Raw genomic sequence first — 18,490 nt, 5'->3', positions numbered from 1 at the left:
TGATGACACTCAGGTGATCCTCTCCTTTGAGGGTGAGGATTCGATTACAGTGGAGGCGTTTCACAACTGCCTGCAGGACACGACCCGCTGGCAGCAGGATAACTCTTTACAATTTAACGCAGGAAAGACTGAGGTGATCTTCTGCTCGGCAAATAGGATCACTCCTCTTCTTCCCTGCAATTTTTGGCCTCTGGGTACCGCATCCGCAGTTCAGCCGGCAACTATGGTCCACAATCTGGACATTATATTTGAAGATAAGCTTACTCTGGAAGCTCAGGTCACAAAAACAACTGCCTCTTGTTTTGCGATCATCAGATCCCTCCGAAAACAAAATTCCGCTACTACCTTCTCAGGTACGCGCACAAGTAGCAAGATGTACGATTCTCAGTAGGTTTGACTACTGTAACGCTCTCTTGCTGGAATCCCTGAACTTCCTGTTGGACAGACTGCAAAAGATCCAGTCAGCAGCTGCCAAACTAGTCTGAGGGTGGCCGAGAAGCTCTTCTGCCTCTGTAGCCTTGGCAGAACTTCATTGGCTTCCCCTTAGACAGAGAGTGCAATTTAAATATCTCTGCCTTGTTTTTAAAGCCCTTCACGGGATAGGACCTGTACGTATGCAGAAAGAATTTGACTGGTACGTCCCGACAAGAACTCTGCGCTCCTCATCGGCAAAATTGGTGAAGTTTCCCAGATTTCGAAAGGTTAGGTCAGGGGGTAGTTCCTTTGGGGTGGCAGCGGCTAAATTGTGGAACAGACTCCCTTGGGAAATTAGGCAAATCAGGGAGCTCCTTCCCTTCAGAAAAAGTGTAAAAACCTGGCTGTTCCCCAAGACTTAGTGGCCGGTTCCTGCTTCCTCTCTCCCCCCTTGAGCAACTTTAGCGCCAGGATGCCTGCTAGGTGATAGTGTGCTTTATAAATTGAATAAATAAATAAATAAATAAATAAATAAATAAACAAATAAATAATGCATGGGGCGTCTCTGTATGTGTGCAAAGTGAGGAGGGTTCTGGTTAGCTTTAGAATGGAATTAGAGAGATTGAAGGCATTAGACAGCCTAGAAGAGTTTGAAAGTTCCTAGTGGCTGGGTCCAGTTTGTCCAGGCAAACAAGTCCAGTGGGGATATGAGGAAGTGAGTGGACATGCGCGACCTTATAAAGAATATGTGGATGGATCACCATCCTCTGCCTAACATAATGGAACTGTTATCTGCATACTAAAAGTAGAACCACACAGAGATGCACATCATCTGACATTCTTTGTGACTCCCAAGGGGGTGTTTCAGTATAAGAGACTGTGATACAGAATATCATCGGCCTCAGGCGTTTTCCAAACCACTATGCAAAAGAAGTTAAAGTGCATGTACAGAGTCAAATTTTTAAGATGGTGTTGTAGAAAATAGGAAATAGTTAGAGTGGTCATAATGAGAAATTGCAAATAGTGCTAAACATTTCGAGGTACAGGAGAACGGTCCTGGGAATTAAAAAAATGTAAGATAAGAGTAGGGAGGGTGTCAGGAGCAGGAACTGAAAGAAATAAAAAAAAAAGCCTACTGAAGACAATAAGTGTTGCTCCATGTCCATTGTACAAGGATCAGTGGTGTTTGTTCCTGACTCAGGCTGAGTTTTATGCTCGATTTGTGACTTTTGCTCAAATGACAGGACCTATAAGTGTTCTTTTGAAGACGAATAGCAAGTTATTCTGAGGAAGCGAGTGTGAGGATGCTTTCAGAGGGTGAACCCTTTGATAACTATTACAGGAACATTTCCAAGACGAATGCCAGAGTAATGTAATGTAAATAAAATGTATAAAGCGCAACTATTGCCCGAAGGCATCTTGTCGCTTATCGAAACAAAGAATAAATAAGACAGAGGGGACAAGCAGTACTGGAAACAGAGCAGGAAAGAAATTGTTTTCCTATTTTATACAGTTTGCGTAGATAGCCAAGTTTTTAGGCTTTTTCTGAAGCTCAGCAGGGATGGGGCTGATTTTAATGTGATAGGTAAGTCATTCCAAAGCTGTGCTGTTGCTCTGAAAAAGCTCCTACCTCCTCAGTTGGCTTTCTTAAAAGGGGTGGCTACCATATTCGAGGCCATACCTAACCGTAAGGTCCTGTTTGGAATGTACCACTTCAGTTTGTCCTTAAACAGTGCTGGCACCAAACCGTGTAGTGATTTGAAAGCTAGGCAGAGGGCTTTAAAGGTACATCTCTGTTTAACTGGTAGCCAGTGCAGTTGTTTTAAAGCTTCTCTCGCAGATACATTTTTGGGATTTTAAAAATGAGACGAGCCGCCGCATTTTGTATAATCTGGAGCCTATTCACCAATCCTGAATTGAGGATGAGATAAAGGCTGTTGCAGTAGTCAATCCATGTGATGACCATTGCCAAGGTAACTGTTTTCAGCAGTTCAGTTAGTATATATGTTTTAATTGTATTGATAAGCCTTATAGAACAGAAGGAAGCAGCAGTAATTTTGCTGATTTGTGCTTTAAATTTGAGATCCTGGTCTATGGTGATACCTAGATCCTTTACTTTACTAGAGGGAGTAGGTAATGCATCCAGTTCTGGTGGCCACCATTCTGGCGTCCAGAGAGAGGGTTTATTGCAGAAGATAACGACCTCGGTTTTTGATACATTTAACTTTAGGCAATTTTCATCCACCCAGTTGCTCACGTTCTTCATACAGGCGCTAAACACCTCTCCCGGGTGCTTTTCTCCATTTGTTAGGGACCTCACTATTTGGGTGTCATCCGTATGTGATGCTAGGGAGAACCCAGCCTTTTTAGGTTTCGACTTTTGGCGAGTGGCGAAGCCACTCCCAGTCGAAATCTGTTGTTTTTAGTAGTGAGGTTAGGACAGCCTCTGTTTCCAATTGGCTAGCTCCATAAATGGAGGCTAGCCATTGGGAGGCAGAGTCTGTCAATCGCGTTTTCTCTCGAAAACGCGATTCGGGGGCGTTTCTGGTGCTTTTTTTAAGCCCCGCCCCTTTGTCCCGGGCCTCGCTGCGATTGGCTGCCGGCCCGGGACACCCCCGTGACGTCATTCCAGGGCCGCGCTGTGATTGGCTGCCGGCCGGGACACCCCGTGACGTCAGCCAATCACAGCGCGGCCCGGGACCTGACTTGTTCCCTTTTGTCACTGTTTTACCTTTGGTGTTTTAGTTTCTCCCATTTCCACTATTTGGTCGAAGCCTGGTAAAGCAAAAATAATTTATGGTCCCTACCACCTGCAAATATCGTCACAAAGTAGGCACTGGGGCTAACGCCGATGAGCGAGGGTTAGTCAGGAACAACTCTAGCCACTCGTGTTTAAAACGGTGTCTGCCGACAAGTCTCTTATATCACCCTATTTACTGTAACCATCTGACGTCTTGCCACATCAGGAACTTGAGAAACCTTGCTCAGGCACACAGGGCAGTCAGCGTTTTAGGTGTGACATTAGGTCGCCAAATGGACAGATGGGTCTGCATATTCACGCAATGACACTCGGCAAATTCATTCCCTTACTTTAATTTCTTTCAGGTTAGTTCTGCCCATCTGTCCCAGAGTTCCTGTCAAAACAGGTGTCTGAGGTATTTTCGTGCCAGCCCTTCCTCCGAGGCTGGCAAGTTCACTGACATCACGTGCCATATACCGGAAACCAAGCACTTACTGTCCGGAAAAGTGAGCATTCAGAAACTGACACACCGGAACGGAGGGAGGAAATCATCCGTCTCCGCAAACCGCTCTGTCGGGTGGCCTGCTCTACGCCTTTGCTCGAGCGCGAAATACTCTTACGTCACTCAACTCGTCAAGGGACAAAAGAGTCCCAGACACCTGTTTCCAGCCACCGGGAAAAATGTGCCTAGGAATTGTTTCAGGGCTATTGCTAAACGCCCTGGACTGCTACCATGACAGAAGATGACATTGGACGCAATTAATAATGTAATTGCATTCGTCCATTTGCAGCCGTCACCGCGTTCTGCCCGTCAGTGACCACAGCGTGCAACGTCCGCCTTAGCTGCAATTGCAGGTACGCATCCTGCCCACGGTGAGGACATTTCTCTCTGCCAGTCACCGTGTCAGACTGCTGTCTTCAACTTTCAGCTGCTGCCGCGTTCGCCTTGGATATCTGTTAAGTATGAGTTTATTTTGTGCATGATATTGTCAGCATGCTAAAACCGGACGTTCGCTTTTCGCTCTCTTAAAGGGTATTCTTGTTCTTTGCGGGCTTTCGCTAACCTCGGGACCAGAAATGTAGGCTCTAGGGTGAAATAGTTGGGATGTATGTAAGTCTTAGGATAAAGATGTTGTTTGCATCTTATAATAGTATATCTCTAGATCCACTGTACATGGTCTCTCATACCTACCAGGGGGACTGACAGCAGGACCCTGGGATGATTTCCAGCTGACAGGAGTGACGTCCACGTGTGTACTTTCTAAGTAGATTGGGACATCGCTGTAGGACTTCATGACAGCCTGCAATATCACTTTAGGAACTATATAATACTAAAAGTCTGCACGTTCAAACCCTTTTTAGGTTTCACCTCGCCGAAAGCTGCAGACTTTCGCGCAAGGCGAAATCTTATGAGTTACAGTATGGATGTTTGTGCCGCCTCTCTGTTCCATTGGCTAGCTCCATAAATGGAGGCTAGCCATTGGAACAGAGATCTGTCCGTCGTGGCCGGACCAGATTCGTGGGCGTTCCCGACAGTTTTTCGCATTTTGCCCACGTCATGCGGCGGTGGGCGTGTTTTTTTTTTTTAAGCTTTGTTTTCGCTATTTCGGAAGTGTCCTTTGCAGGGGTGGGTTGCGTGATGTCCCGCTGTCCGTTCCCGCCCCCCTCTTGCTGTCCGTGAGCCCGTTCCCGCCCCCCCTCCCGCTGTCCGTGTGCCCGTCCCCCCTCCCGCTGTCCGTGTGCCCGTCAATCTTATGCACATTCACTGTTTGGCCTCTTTGTTTATCTGCCCCTCTCTCCTCCCCAGGCCTCCATCTCTCGTCGTATGGACTGGACTGGAGCGGCTTCTATTGAAACCCTAGGGCTTGGATTACCAGCGGAATCCTTTGCCCCCCCCCCCCTCCCCCCGCCCTCTGAGAGCCACGTTTCTTTTTAACACTACACAAAACAGCCTCCAAGATTGCCACTGTGTAGAGTCATACAGCATGGCCTGATGTCCTACATGTGTTGCTTCAATGCGCACTCGGTCGGTGGGAACTTGCAAACTCCGCACACAGCTCTTAAGAACGAAGGCATGCACACTCCCTCACGAGCTGCTGCGTTGGTGCTCCCTCGCATCTTCAGCAGGCAAAATCCTACGAAGACACCATTCCTGGGCAATTGCCAAACTCCAGAGCAGGCAAGAAAGCAAATCCAGGCATGCCAAGTAAGCGCAAACACGGACAAGTTGGCTTCTGGCAGAATGGAAGATCACTGCTGTGCATCAACAAATACTTGCAGCTAAACCGCTAAACCACAACACACAGAGTAAGTCCGCTAGTCGCCAATGTGAAGTAGGCGGACTCCGTAATTAACCTTTACTGATTACAACCACGATTACAGTCTTTAACCACTGAGTGTTAGGTAATATCTTACAGAGTGGAAGACTGCTGGACTTTGGCGTCAGTTGCTGGTATAATTCAAGGTGTCCATAAACAAATTATGAGCAGTAAAGAGGTGCTATAGAGCATAGGCTAACCCTCCTCTGATACAAAACTTTAAAAAACTATAGAGCCCAACTTGATTGGATCAATCTAACAACCCGTCCATTGGCCTAAGTAGAAAAGAATACTTTTGCTTTAAAGAACTCTCACCCACCAGGGGTACCCCGTAGTGGTATGCTTCATCATAGAGTTCACTCCTGATGCAGGCATGGACGGAGGTATTTTCGGTAAGCAGGCCAGGTGGGAACGTTGGAGTCTGTGTGACTAAAGGCACGCTTTTTGCCAATTACCTATGGAGCACTTTTAAATGCTGTTATATATAGCAATTTATGAACACTAAATAGGTGTTTAGGTGTGCTTGACGTATGCATGTTAAATTCATCAGTTACGTCAGCATTATGGAATAAGTGTGGATTGAGCATTTGGGAACACAAGTGGCAGAAATATGTTGACCCTAAGAGGAAGTAGGGGTTACTAGAGCCCTGGGACTTCCTAATTTTTCCTGTTTTAATCATACTGGCTGCTAGCCAGATTAAAGTGTTAGGTGTACCAGGCAGGTATTTTTAAAGCTTAACCCTACCCCCACTCAATACCCTATTCCTTTTCCAACAGTGCTCCCATGCATCTCATAGGTTGTAGCACGCCTCATTCTGCAACGGCCGGGAAGGAACTCTCTGATGAAGAATACCACCAAGGCGAGCACTGTCACCCGCCGCTGTGACATGGGTTGCATGGCGACCACTGTCACCCCTTTGACGCGGCTGACATGGCGAGCACTGTCACCCGCAGAGTAGTGAGTGCAGAGTGCAGAGTGACTAGGGAGTGCTAGGGAGTGCAGAGTGACTAGGGAGTGCAGAGTGCTAGGGTGTGCTAGGGAGTGCAGAGTGACTGCAGAGTGCTAGGGAGTGCAGAGTGACTGCAGAATGCTAGGGAGTGCTAGGGAGTGCAGAGTGACTAGGGAGTGCTAGGGAGTGCAGAGTGACTAGGGAGTGCTAGGGAGTGCAGAGTGACTAGGGAGTGCTAGGGAGTGCAGAGTGCAAGGGAGTGCAGAGTGACTAGGGTGTGCTAGGGAGTGCAAGGGAGTGCAGAGTGCAAGGGAGTGCAGAGTGCAAGGGAGTGCAGAGTGCAAGGGAGTGCGAGGGAGTGCAAGGGAGTGCAAGGGAGTGCAGAGTGACTAGGGAGTGCAGAGTGACTAGGGAGTGCAGAGTGACTAGGTAGTGCTAGGGAGTGCAGAGTGCAGAGTGCTAGGGAGTGCAGAGTGCTAGGGAGTGCAGAGTGACTAGGGAGAGCTAGGGAGTGCTAGGGAGTGCAGAGTGACATGGGAGTGCTAGGGAGTGCAGAGTGACTAGGGAGTGCTATGGAGTGCTAGGGACTGCAGAGTGACTGCAGAGGCTAATGGCAATGTAAATGAAAATGCCATTTATTTATCTGTTTTCAAAACCAACACATAAATACAAATTTTGTCATTTACAATGCCAATAGCTCTAACTTTTCCAAAGGCGAAACCATTGCATTGTAAATGCTTGTTTATAATAGATGCTAGTGGTGTTACATAAAGATTAAAAAGTGTGGGGCTCAGGGCTGAGCCCTGAGGCACTCCACATGGTAGGGAAAACTGCTTAGAGGCAGCCATCCCCACTGCCACATTTTGCTGTCTATCGGTTAGGAAAGGTTTTAGGAGGTCTAACGTTGTGTCATTGATTCCTGCAGAATGAAGTCGGTCAGCCAGAACCTCATGGCTGACCGTATCAAAGGCTGCCGAGAGGTCAAGCACCACCAGAGCCGCCAACCCCCCTCCATCGAGAATGTTCCGAATATCTTCCGTAGCTATAATTAGGGCAGATTCGGTGCTGTGATTCGTCAACCAATGAATTTTTTTCAATTTGCTCGGTGATTTGTTTATTCATTATTTTCTCTATGCATTTGGCCGCAAAAGGGAGTCTTGCTATCGGGCGATAGTTGCAGGGTTCCATGCTATCCAGGTTGTCTTTCTTTTTTTTTTAGGAGTGGAAGGATTGAGGTGCGTTTCCACTGAGTGGGAAATATTCCACTCGCAAACACTTCATTAATGATTTGCCCCCGAATTGGTGCCAATTGGGTAGGTATCAGATGCATTATGTTACGTGGGCAAGGATCATATGGGGGAAACCTGATTTAATTGACAATATTAGGTCTTTTAATAGGTCCTCCGAGGGGTTCGTAAAGATGGAGAAACAGTTTTTTGTTTCACTGTCACCAGGTACATGCTCGACCTGAGGGTGGCCAGTGTTTTTTGTCGCAAATTTGGTATAAATATGAACCAAAATATTAATATTAAGAGTATATGGATTAGAACTGGTGGTGCTTCAAGAGAAGGGCATGACAAAGTGGTGGCCTTCGTTTCAAGGGCTTTTGGAGTTGCTGAGAATACCTACTCATTTACTTGAGAGACAGATGCCTTGGCATGTTGGTTGGGGTTCACTATTAAAAAGTGTACTTGGGGGCGGAGTTCGTTCTCTGCATCAATAACAAGCTACTAGTGGGGTGTTTAGGGCAAAGGGTGCTGCTCATGTGAAACCTCGGATAGCCAAATGTAGATATCGGATTTAAGAGTATGTGTCAGCTGCCCTGTCAAAAGAATGTGATGGCTGGTTGTTGTCCCGTTTGCAATTGCCTGAAGAGATAGACAACAACAGGGAAGAAGGTGAAGAGGTATGTGTGGACACATAGTGAAGATAGTGAAGGGGTGGCCAAGTGTGGAAGTTCTAATTGGAGAGGTGGGGGTATATAGCATGTGGCTGATGTGCTGACTTTGATTAATGGTTTTGTGAAGAGGTTAGAATTATGGATCATAGTAGAGAAGTAAGGTAATGGAGTTGGCCCATGAAGGTCATGGGAGGATCAGGGTAATGCAAAGGATGTACAAGGACTTTTGATGGCAGTCAGCATACAAATCTGTGGAACATCATGTGAGACAGTGTTTGGCGAGTCCTGTGACTCCCAAGTAACTGTAACGGTGCTAGTGAAACTTATAGTGGTGCTGGAGCATCCATGACGGGGAACATCCTTTACCACGAATCTTTTTCAACGCGGTACCGTTACCACGCAGGTTTTACAACGAAAGTCGTTACAACGACTTGCGCTGGAGGGCGCTGTAGGATAGGGAATAGTTTAATTTACTATCCAACACCTTCCCTACGATCCACGGGGACTGGAGTTGGAATAGTAAATTAAACTATTCCACTATCCAACTTGCGTTGTAAAACCTGCGTTGTAACGGTACGCGTGGTAATACCACGCGTTGTAACGACATACATCCTCCATGACATAAATTAGCTTTGGCAATTTCAGGTCTGTATGGGGATCAATCAATAGTCTGCAAAATATGCAACAGTAATGATGGATTTTTTAAATGATACGGACTGGGGCTATAATTGTTAATAGCTAATAGATTCCATGACAGGTGTTTTCAATAGAGAGGGATACCCAGAAGAGCTAGAGACTGACTGTGGGCCCTAATTTGGGAGGTCTGATATAGGGGAGGAATTGTACCCAAATAGGCATCAAACAAGTTAAGACGTTGGATCATCTCTACTCCAATGGCTTAGTTGAGTGCTTCAATAGAGAGATTACAGGGACTTCTCTGGATTGGAAAGAAAACTCAAGAAGATGTGGGTGTTACATGATACACCTCTCTTCAGTACAGGGGTTTAATCATTTTGCTTTGCTGAAAGAAAGAGTAGCTGGAAGCCTGCTGAATAAAGAATAAATGAGGAAAACTTCTTTGATGAGAAGAAATTGAAAGGGGTCATTACTCTAAAGAGAAAAGTTCAGGTCAAGTACAGGGGGAATAAGGGAGGAGTGATCGTTATAAAGGTAAGTGATTGGGTGAGAATTAGAGGTGATGGCTGGAGGTATAAGGGTTCAAGGAAATTTTTGAAGACGATGCAGGTGAAGGAAATCCATTACTGTATTGTGCTGGACAATGGAAAGGTGTGAAGTCAAAATTAAGTATCAGTGTTGCCATAATGATTGAAAGGGGATGTGTGAGGAAGTTTTTTTAAAATACCCTTTATTGTATGCGAGAGATTTGAGAGGAGTGATATGGTTAAGCCGTCACAAATGAAAACAATTGGTATATGGAGTAATCAATGCAAGAGTGTGAAGAGGCAAATAAAGAAACAAATGTATGTGTCCGAGTACATGTAGAAATATTCAGTTCTGTTATCCTATTGTACATAAGTATTTGGTTTTGTCTTCATGCATATAATTTGAATTACCTGTACATTATTCTCAATCTGAGTTTTAAATTGTGCTTTGTTGGTGATGATGGAAAAAATTAAGTTGGATTGTGGATCTCCCTTGATAACATAACACGTGGGAGAGTCATAGAAGAAGTGGCAAGTATACTGGTGACAGTTGGTTCTTAGATGCTTTGGCTGCTGGACCTGGGTTCTGTTGCACTTCAAATAAAGGAATCCTTCATCATAATTTCAGCTACGGGGACATATTTGTAGATGGTAAAAACACTAGCAGTGGTGTCGAGAACATATAAGCAAAATGGTACTAACGCTACTATTGGTGTCAGTATGACAATTATAACGCTATCATTGGTCCTAGTGGGATTATAACAACACTAAAATTAATGTCAGGAGGATGGTAAGCATTACATTAATGCCAACACACAATTATCAGTGGTATCATGTGGGTACAGTAGTATTGGTGACAGCCGTGTCCTGGAAAAAAGATTAGATGAGCTGGCAATAAAAATATCAGTGTAGTTAGCGAGGCAGTAGTAAGACTCCACCCCGTCCCCCTGCGGAGAGCGCGAGGTGAAAGTAGATGTGATAAAACGCTTAAAAGCATCAGTGGGATATTAACATCGTTTTGGCGTCAGACCAAAACTGTGAGCGACCAGACTGTGCACGTGACAGCATTTCACGTAGCGTTAGCAAAGTGAGAATGACAGTATTATTTGAGGTCTCAGTGTAACAGAAATAGCACTGTAAAATGTATGGTTTCAGTAGGAGGAGTGTCAACAGGATGGATAATGAAAAATCGTCTAAGAAAGATGTTACATCATGCCACCCTACCAGGCTATACTTACACTCTTCTCAACTACCCCGGGTTCTGCTCCCTGAAGTAGCCTTGCCTCCTGACATCCCTGGATCTGCCCCAACCTGCCATATTTACCACAGTCCCCAACACCCAATCCGTAGATGCACCAGGGTTTGGCAGCCTTCTTGTTCTTTCCCTCCGGGTCCTCACCTGTACTAGGATGTGACCCACGCTTCCAGCCCCTAGCCCCGCCATAGCGGGCGCTCTCCGCACTCTGCACCGATGCTCCAGGGAGGGACAGACGGCGCTCCCCCTATGTGTATAACACGTGACCTCCGCCATGGCAACGGGACACGCCAGGATCCAACCAACAAACGAAGAGCCGGGGGTGTAGAGACTGTACCACTGACAGGGATAGAAACGGAGGAAGGACTATTCCGGAAATAGTCCAAGATTTGTGTCATGGACATATTTGATTGGGACCCGTCAAACTGCTTCTAAGCTAAGTTCCAAGTTCAGGGCGGCCATTGTTCGTTGGGAACATTTTGTTTTAAGCGTCTGTTAGTAGAAAGATCCTAAAAGCCGACGTCGAATTTCTAGGAATCGGTACTCCTCTAGTTCAATAGATGTTCCTCTAAAACTTCACGCTGTGATGTCACAATTGTATTTATTTATGCGATTGTATATAGCGCGTACTTTACCCAGAGGTGTTTGAGCGCTTTACAGGACAGCGAAATACATTAGATCAGATTTTACAGGAAACATGATCGGTGACTAGGGCGCATCTTTTCTACTGTGACTGTAGCCGTTCCTTCTCCATACCTGGCTCTAAGCTCTTCCCTGGTAGGTAGCTCGATTGCCTTCTAACCCCCAGTTTAGGTGCATGGCATTATTTTGTCACCCCTTAAACGACAGCAACTTCCATCCAAGTTGACGGAAAATTACATTGCTTCGACCCTTTTCTCCAAATACCCTCGTTGGTGTTCCTAAACCTCTGACTTCCCTCGTCCTCTATAATGGCTTTTTAACTTGTAACTCTGCCACCTGTTTGTGCACTCCGATTTCTCCTGAATTTTGATTCCCATTTCCTCTCTAACCCAGCAACTCATATAAATCAGGCTTTTGCCCAATAAACAAACATGTTTTCATCCTCCATGTTTGCTACTCCCGGACTTGCCGACCTTCTAAAGCCATTTCTGTCACAGACTCTTTTTCTCCTTTCCGGTTTTCCACTATTGCGTATCCTTCTCGCGCGTTACCAGATCTTAGTTTTATGGGCTTCTTCTTTTTGACCCGTTCGAAACCACAGTGTCTCACGGATTGTTTCCATGGAGTTAAGTTGATGACAGTGCTCAGCCGTGCCCCCGGAAATGACGTAAGGAGTCGGGCGGGCTTCAGAGAGGAAGTGAGCTAGTGCTACCCTGCTGTAGCTATGGCCGCTCCTCCTTGTGCGCTAATAACCAGCACCGCGACCGGTTACCGGGGGGAGGAGCTAGTGCGGGGTAAGTGCCGAGGGAGGAGCCAGTGAGTACCGGGAGGAACCTGGGAGGTTATTCGTGATGGGAGGAACTAGTGTTAGCTGGTTATCTGGGTGGTGGGAGCTACAGAAAAGTGAATACAGTGAGAGGACGGATATACAGGTACATAGGGGCAAGCCTCAGACAGTCTTTAGCAGAGTGGAAAAGTGTCTCGTATTATGTTAAACATAGTTAGGTAGGCAGGCCTGGAGTTTTTGTCATCCACTGGCACTCTGCATGCTGGGACTTGTAGTTTCACGTTCACATGTACCCAGACAACTTCCTTTCATGATCGTAAACTTATTCCAGCCAGGTTTTCTCATAGAACAAACTACAGTGTTTAAGAAATGTAGTTAATTTGAGGTGAACTAAGAATACTCCTCTCTAAAATTATTGAGTTGTGAAATCAAAACTCAGGAAAGGAAACAGGATGTTCACGATGACATGTGGGTATTGTTGTAATCATGAAAAGAAGGGGTTGAACTGAACACGCACTAGCTGGTTGTTTGAATATTAAAGAGGTTGTGGCGTGCAATGGAGGTGTCACTCTCTGATCTTTGGAGACTACAGTATTAAAGTTGTTTATTCACACTGGAATCAGAATTTGAATATAACGCGATCCGGCCACCGCTGCGCCCAGAGGGACGTTCTCTAATTGTAGCGAATGCATGGCATCCACTTATTGTTATCATACATGTATGTGTGTGCCCTATTTAGAGTTTTCGGCTAGACAGCGCTTGTGCTGTCTCGAAGAGACATGTTATGCTGTTTTCCATCTGTGGGCTTGCAGGCCCTGCCCATATCCTACCATTGGTAAACTTCTGCGTCGCTCTCATTTTCTTTGATGCCATTCATCAGGGCATGCAGGAGTCATCTCTCTTCTTGTGTTTGGCCCTCCCATAGGCCATGGAACAAGTACATGTCTCCTTACACTGCTTCCTGTTTGCTGAGCTATTTTTTCAGTGGCATAGCAAGGTCAGGTAGTACCTGGTGCAGAATATTTCTAGTCACCCCCGGCTTGACAAAATGGCAAAAATACGTGTTTAAAACACATATTTTTGCCATTTTATCACCCCCTCAGTGATGACACCCGGGGCAGCCCGCACCCCACCGGACCTCCCTTCCTACGTCCCTGTATTTTTTCCTTTGTTTTTGTTATAATTCCCTTACTTTACTTGGTTTGCATTATGGTATTCCACGTACCTTCTTTGGTCTCTCCCTCTCTTTGTCCCTCTCCCTTTTTCACCCATTGGAATGTTCCTGCAGTTGAGCCAGAGGCTGCCTTAGAATGTTGACAACAAAGAAACTCGGTTACTAGTGTAATTAGTGTTGTAAATGTTGTCAATTATACGTAATTTGTCATGTACATAATTTGTTTGTAGTAGTTTTGTATATAAGTTTGTGAATTATAAATGTATGGCAATGTGTAAAACTTGGACAATTTTCAATGATTTAACTGTACAAAGTGATTTAATCAAAATAATTTATGATAAATACATCGGTATCCAAGAATTAATTTAATAGGGTGCGCAGTCTGCTTTGAATAAAGAGCAGCTCTAACAAAACCGAGACTGAGTTTCTTTGTTGTTAATATTACTATGTTGTCTTACTCGGTCCCATAAGGCAAGACCCCCCCCCCCATTCTTTCAAATTAGAATGTTGACAAGGCAGCCTGACTGGCAGAGTTCGTTGGTCGCTGGGCTTGAGCGAGACCAAGCTAAGCCCCAGCCAAGCTGAGTGGATGCCGTTATAAAGTGTTACTTATTCTTCACCTACCTGTTCCAGGCGTCTTTATAACACTGGTGACGATGATGGGATCAACACTTTCTGAGTCAACAATTTCTGACACCTGGCTTTGTATTCATAAAAATGGTGCACAAAATACCTACTGAATCCCTGATCAACTTCCTACGAGATACCTTTGTCACTGAAGGCATCCCGGCCACCCTGGTCACAGACAATGGTGCCCAATTCACCTCGTCAGCCATTTCCAACTTTCTAACCAGTTTAGCCATAACCCATCTAAAAACGGCTCTGTACTGTCCTCGAACTAACGGCTTAGTCTTAAGAGTAAACAGAATGGTTAAAGGGAACATACAGCTAGCTTGCATCAACAACCTACCTGTTGAACGCTCTATTCAAGATATGCTCTGGGCATATCACACCACCCCCAACCTGGTCACTGGCATATCCCCATTCTCATTGCTCAGGAGAAGAAAACCCAGTACAAAGTTCTTCCTCAACTGGATCGGGGGTGGAGAGGTAACCGCACACTTATGAGAAGGCCAAACCCAAAATAGCTTCCCATCAAACCAACTACAAAGACCAATATGATCAAAAGCATGGAACAAAAAACAGAGAATGGTGTGTATGCGATTGGGTTGCTGTGAAAAACCCCACACTCGCAGGGGATCATGAATCTAAGTTCTATGAACCCAGAAGAATAGTGGAGATCAAAAACAACACTGTGGTCCTTGAGAATGGGCAAAACCGGAGCATGGACCGGTTAGCTAAATGCCTAAACCCAGAGGACTCCACTCATGAAAATTACGCAATAGCGTTATACTTCTCTCTTACATTGTTTTATGGGGGACGATGTGTTATAATTCCCTTACATTACTTGGTTTGCATTATGGTATTCCACATACCTTCTGTGGTCTCTCCCTCTAGCCCTCTCTTTACCCCCTCCCTTTTCCACCCATTGGAATGTTCCTACAGTTGAGCCAGAGGCTGCCTTAGAATGTTGACAAGGAAGCCAGTCTGGCAGAGTTCGTTGGTCGCTGGGCTTAAGCGCAATGTTTTGGAGGTTCCTGAGTGGAGGCCATAATAAAGTGTTACTTCTTCTTCACCTACCTGCTCCATGCGTCTTTATAACAGTTTTCAAACACTCTATAGGAGTACTTGTGTTTTCAGACTGTCTCCCTTGTACACATACACATATAACACAAAAATGCATGTGCTTGTACATTTCCAAATACATTTCTTGAAAAGTTTAAATATGAACCGCACTAGTTTTTTTTTTGTTTTTTTTTTTGCACAAGCCGTTAGCATTGGAACGCTCACTCCGTCGTCTATCTTGCCATTGCGCAAACACATGCCCATGGTATTGGAGCGCTTTAAGTGCTCACCAGGTATGTTACACATTCACTTTTGACGGGGATCCTGCATCATTTAAAGTTTATTTCCCATTGTTGCTTGCCCATCTCCTCCACCCCTCCAGCTTCCCTGCTTGACCCATCCACCCAAAACCTCCCTCGTCGCTGCTGCCTTTTTTTTCTCTTCACGTTCCGATGGTATTGGAGCATATGTTTTGTCCTCCATCTTGCCAACACCAGTCAATGGTATTGTAGCACTTTCGGTGCTCGCCAGTTTCTTTACACAGTGACAGATTCATTGTCGAAGGTGGGGGAAGCGGAAGTGATTTGCCCAGAATCACAAATTGTTCAGCCAACTCAGAGATTCGAACCTGATTCCCCAGTGCCTCTGTCAGAAGCTCTGGTTGTCACGCCACATCCTCGTGTCACTTCAAAGCTCCTCAACTGGTTCTCACTATCGCTTTCACATTTGTTCAGCAAGAGCCCGTCAACACTGAACAAACATTGAGAAAGCCAACAGATCTCATTGGTCTTGTGAATATCTTTTAGCAATGTTGTCTAGCAACACAGATGCTGTTCAGCATGGCTGAAAGTCACTGTAAAAAGCTCTATGATGCGGCTAGCACAGGACATCATACCACTTTTGTGTGTTAGGAGGGGCAGGACAGTAAACTTAACATGGGGGGCGAAGAGACTCCGCTTTGGCTCAACATCTTGTGATTCGGGCAGGCCATGCTGAACAGCAGATGTGCTGCTAGAGAACATGGCTAAAAGACATTCACATTGACAAGGCCAATAGTTCGGGGATTGCCTTTGACAGTGCTTGTTTTTATACTGGCAAAACTGGAACAGCCTAAAGCACAGTCCGTTAGTTAGCGATGCACATTAGATAAGATTGAAAACACATTTACCCATTTTTTGCAGAATAAAAAAATAATTTTTGTATTGTCGAAAAAGGATAGGCTCAACACTTCTTTTCAATGTGACAGTATTTTGAACAGGTTCTCAGAATTACTGCATATGTTCACCAAAGAGGTTATTGCTATTAATCTTACAAAAGGAGGATATATTATCTTTTTAAAAGCGTTTTCAAACATAAACATTGTGGTTGGCGAGGCAGTTCTCATCTGGATTCCAGGCACTTGGGTTACCATATTACACACTGTCATCAAGGACTCTTTTTCTAGTGCGGGGCTTTTGTGTGACAACTTAATACATTCTGGGTGTTGTCCAGATTTGACTATATTGAAGAAGACACAACTGGTAGCAATGATTGTGTGTGAAAAATTCAGAAATTAAAAAAAGCCTTAATAAATGGAATGAGGTGGTTATCATTAGACTCTCATAAAAACAGGGGAGACTTTGTACAAACATTTGACTTCACCAAGTAAACCAATAAGAGTACAATGGAGAAATAGAGGGGAGTGGTTCACCGACTAAGTTGAGGACTTAAGTAACATGAGATCTATGATTAGAAAAACATGTTGGTGTATATTTCTTTGCCAAAAGATACAATTAAGAAGTAGTAACTCATGATTTATCAAATCTTCAGGCTGCATTTAATTTTTAAATAATCACAATCATTTGAGACTTCCTAGTGACGGCACTGAACATTTTAAACACTCCTTTCAACTTTGCCACCTGCTACTTGTCATCCAATATGCAGAGGTCTGCAATGTCATGTTAGGTGATGGATAGTTGACATTTGAATCGAGAATCAGGGATACAGATTAGTCGAGAACATGGTTCTAAAATCTAGTACTGTGTCTCAAAATCAGGGACAAATAGTAACAAACAAATATGGACTTGTAATATATGAGAAGTAAGTGCAGGGGTGTCTGGAAGTGGCTCTTGCAGTTGAAAATATTTCTTTAGTATAGCTTGTTTCTAGACCTGGAATATACTTACTATATAAGAAAAGATAATAAACTTTACTAACTGGGAGAAGAGCTTTATGGGAGGCTACTGATTTTTATTTATTTATTTTATACTCTTATAAAGCGCCAGAATAGACCCCCGAAGGGGTATCTCCGCGCTGTTGCTGCAAGGAGGGTGTTCTGAGAAAGGTGTGCTGCAGTGGTGATATACAGGCAAGACATACATTAGTTACTGGGATACAGGTAGGTTTTTAGGGTTTTCCGAAAAATCAGGTGACTGTTAAGTGATCTTAGTTCGAGGGGCAGAGAGTTCCAGAGTACTGGTCCGGCATGGGCCAGCGCACGGCCACCGTGTCTGGTCTTCTTTACTCTAGGTATCTGCAACAGTTGCCGGTTACTGGAGCGTAAGGAACGCTCGGGGATGTAAGGCTGGAAGATTTCAGCCAGGTATTTTGGGCCTTCCCCTATCATACACTTGTGGATGGTACATAAGGTTTTAAACTGGACTCGTTTCCTCACTGGAAGCCAGTGGAGTCTAATCAGCAGGGGGCAGGAGGGAGTCCTCGGTGGAACATTCAGGACAATCCTCGCTGCTGTATTTTGGATCACCTGTAATTTATTAAGTTGTTCCTCGTTAGCTCCAAGGAGCAAACCATTACAGTAATCCACCCTGCTGATGACTGCACAAGCGTTTTCCTGTGATGATCCGGTAAGTAGGGGAAGACTCGTCTAAGCATCCCAATAGCCCGAAAACAGGTGCCGGCAACTTGATTTACATGATCTTTAAATGTAAGTTGCTGATCAAGTAGCACGCCCAGGTTCCTGACCGTACTCTTGGGGATAGGGACAGGGCCTAACTCCAAGGGCCACCAGTCCGATGACCAGTGTGTTGCTGCTTGCCCGAACAGCATGACCTCGGTTTTCCCAACGTTACACTGCAGATAGTTTGATGACATCCATTCTGCAATGGCTCTCATGCCATCTGCAAAAGATCTTTTTATTGCAGGTGTAAGTTTTTTAAAGGGAAAAAGGAGTTGGGTGTCGTCAGCGTACGACACTGGGGTGAACCCGAAGGATCTTGCTAAGTTGGCTAGGGGGGCCACATACACGTTAAAAAGTGTAGGGCTCAAACAAGACCCTTGTGGCACTCCCCTGTTGAGCTCCCTGTGGGTGGATTTGTGGGAGCCCAGCCTCACTTCTTGGAATCGACCAGATAGAAAGCTCTCCATCCACGCCAGAGCCCCTCCCTCCACATTCCACACTGATGCAGAGATGATCCACTGATTACCTGGAAACTGCTCATGCAGTATGAAGCAGAGGGTGGGGA

The 18,490-nt window shown here is 45.2% G+C and overlaps 2 protein-coding genes across 3 annotated transcripts in view; one reads left to right on the top strand and one right to left on the bottom strand.

Moving 5' to 3' along the window:
* IQCH (IQ motif containing H) overlaps nucleotides 1-11,016 on the bottom strand; it is an 887,303-nt gene extending 876,287 nt beyond the window's left edge. Inside the window, exon 1 of one of the 2 annotated variants that reach the window (XM_078683047.1) lies at nucleotides 10,885-11,016. In XM_078683047.1, coding sequence (XP_078539173.1) covers nucleotides 10,885-11,016 — 132 coding nt within the window. The remainder of the gene's footprint in view (nucleotides 1-10,884) is intronic. The other variant, XM_078683049.1, reaches the window with a different exon arrangement.
* A 1,015-nt stretch (nucleotides 11,017-12,031) lies between these two features.
* The window catches only part of AAGAB (alpha and gamma adaptin binding protein), a 152,095-nt gene continuing 145,636 nt past the window's right edge, over nucleotides 12,032-18,490 (top strand). Inside the window, exon 1 of the mRNA XM_078683050.1 lies at nucleotides 12,032-12,176. Within this exon, the coding sequence (XP_078539176.1) occupies nucleotides 12,107-12,176 (70 nt within the window). The 5' untranslated portion in view covers nucleotides 12,032-12,106. The remainder of the gene's footprint in view (nucleotides 12,177-18,490) is intronic.

The sequence above is a fragment of the Lissotriton helveticus genome, chromosome 3_1 (assembly GCF_964261635.1).
Source record: "Lissotriton helveticus chromosome 3_1, aLisHel1.1, whole genome shotgun sequence".
NCBI classification, from domain to species: domain Eukaryota; kingdom Metazoa; phylum Chordata; class Amphibia; order Caudata; family Salamandridae; genus Lissotriton; species Lissotriton helveticus.
Note: the sequence above shows the minus strand (reverse complement) of the source record. Positions and strands in the feature narration are given on the sequence as shown.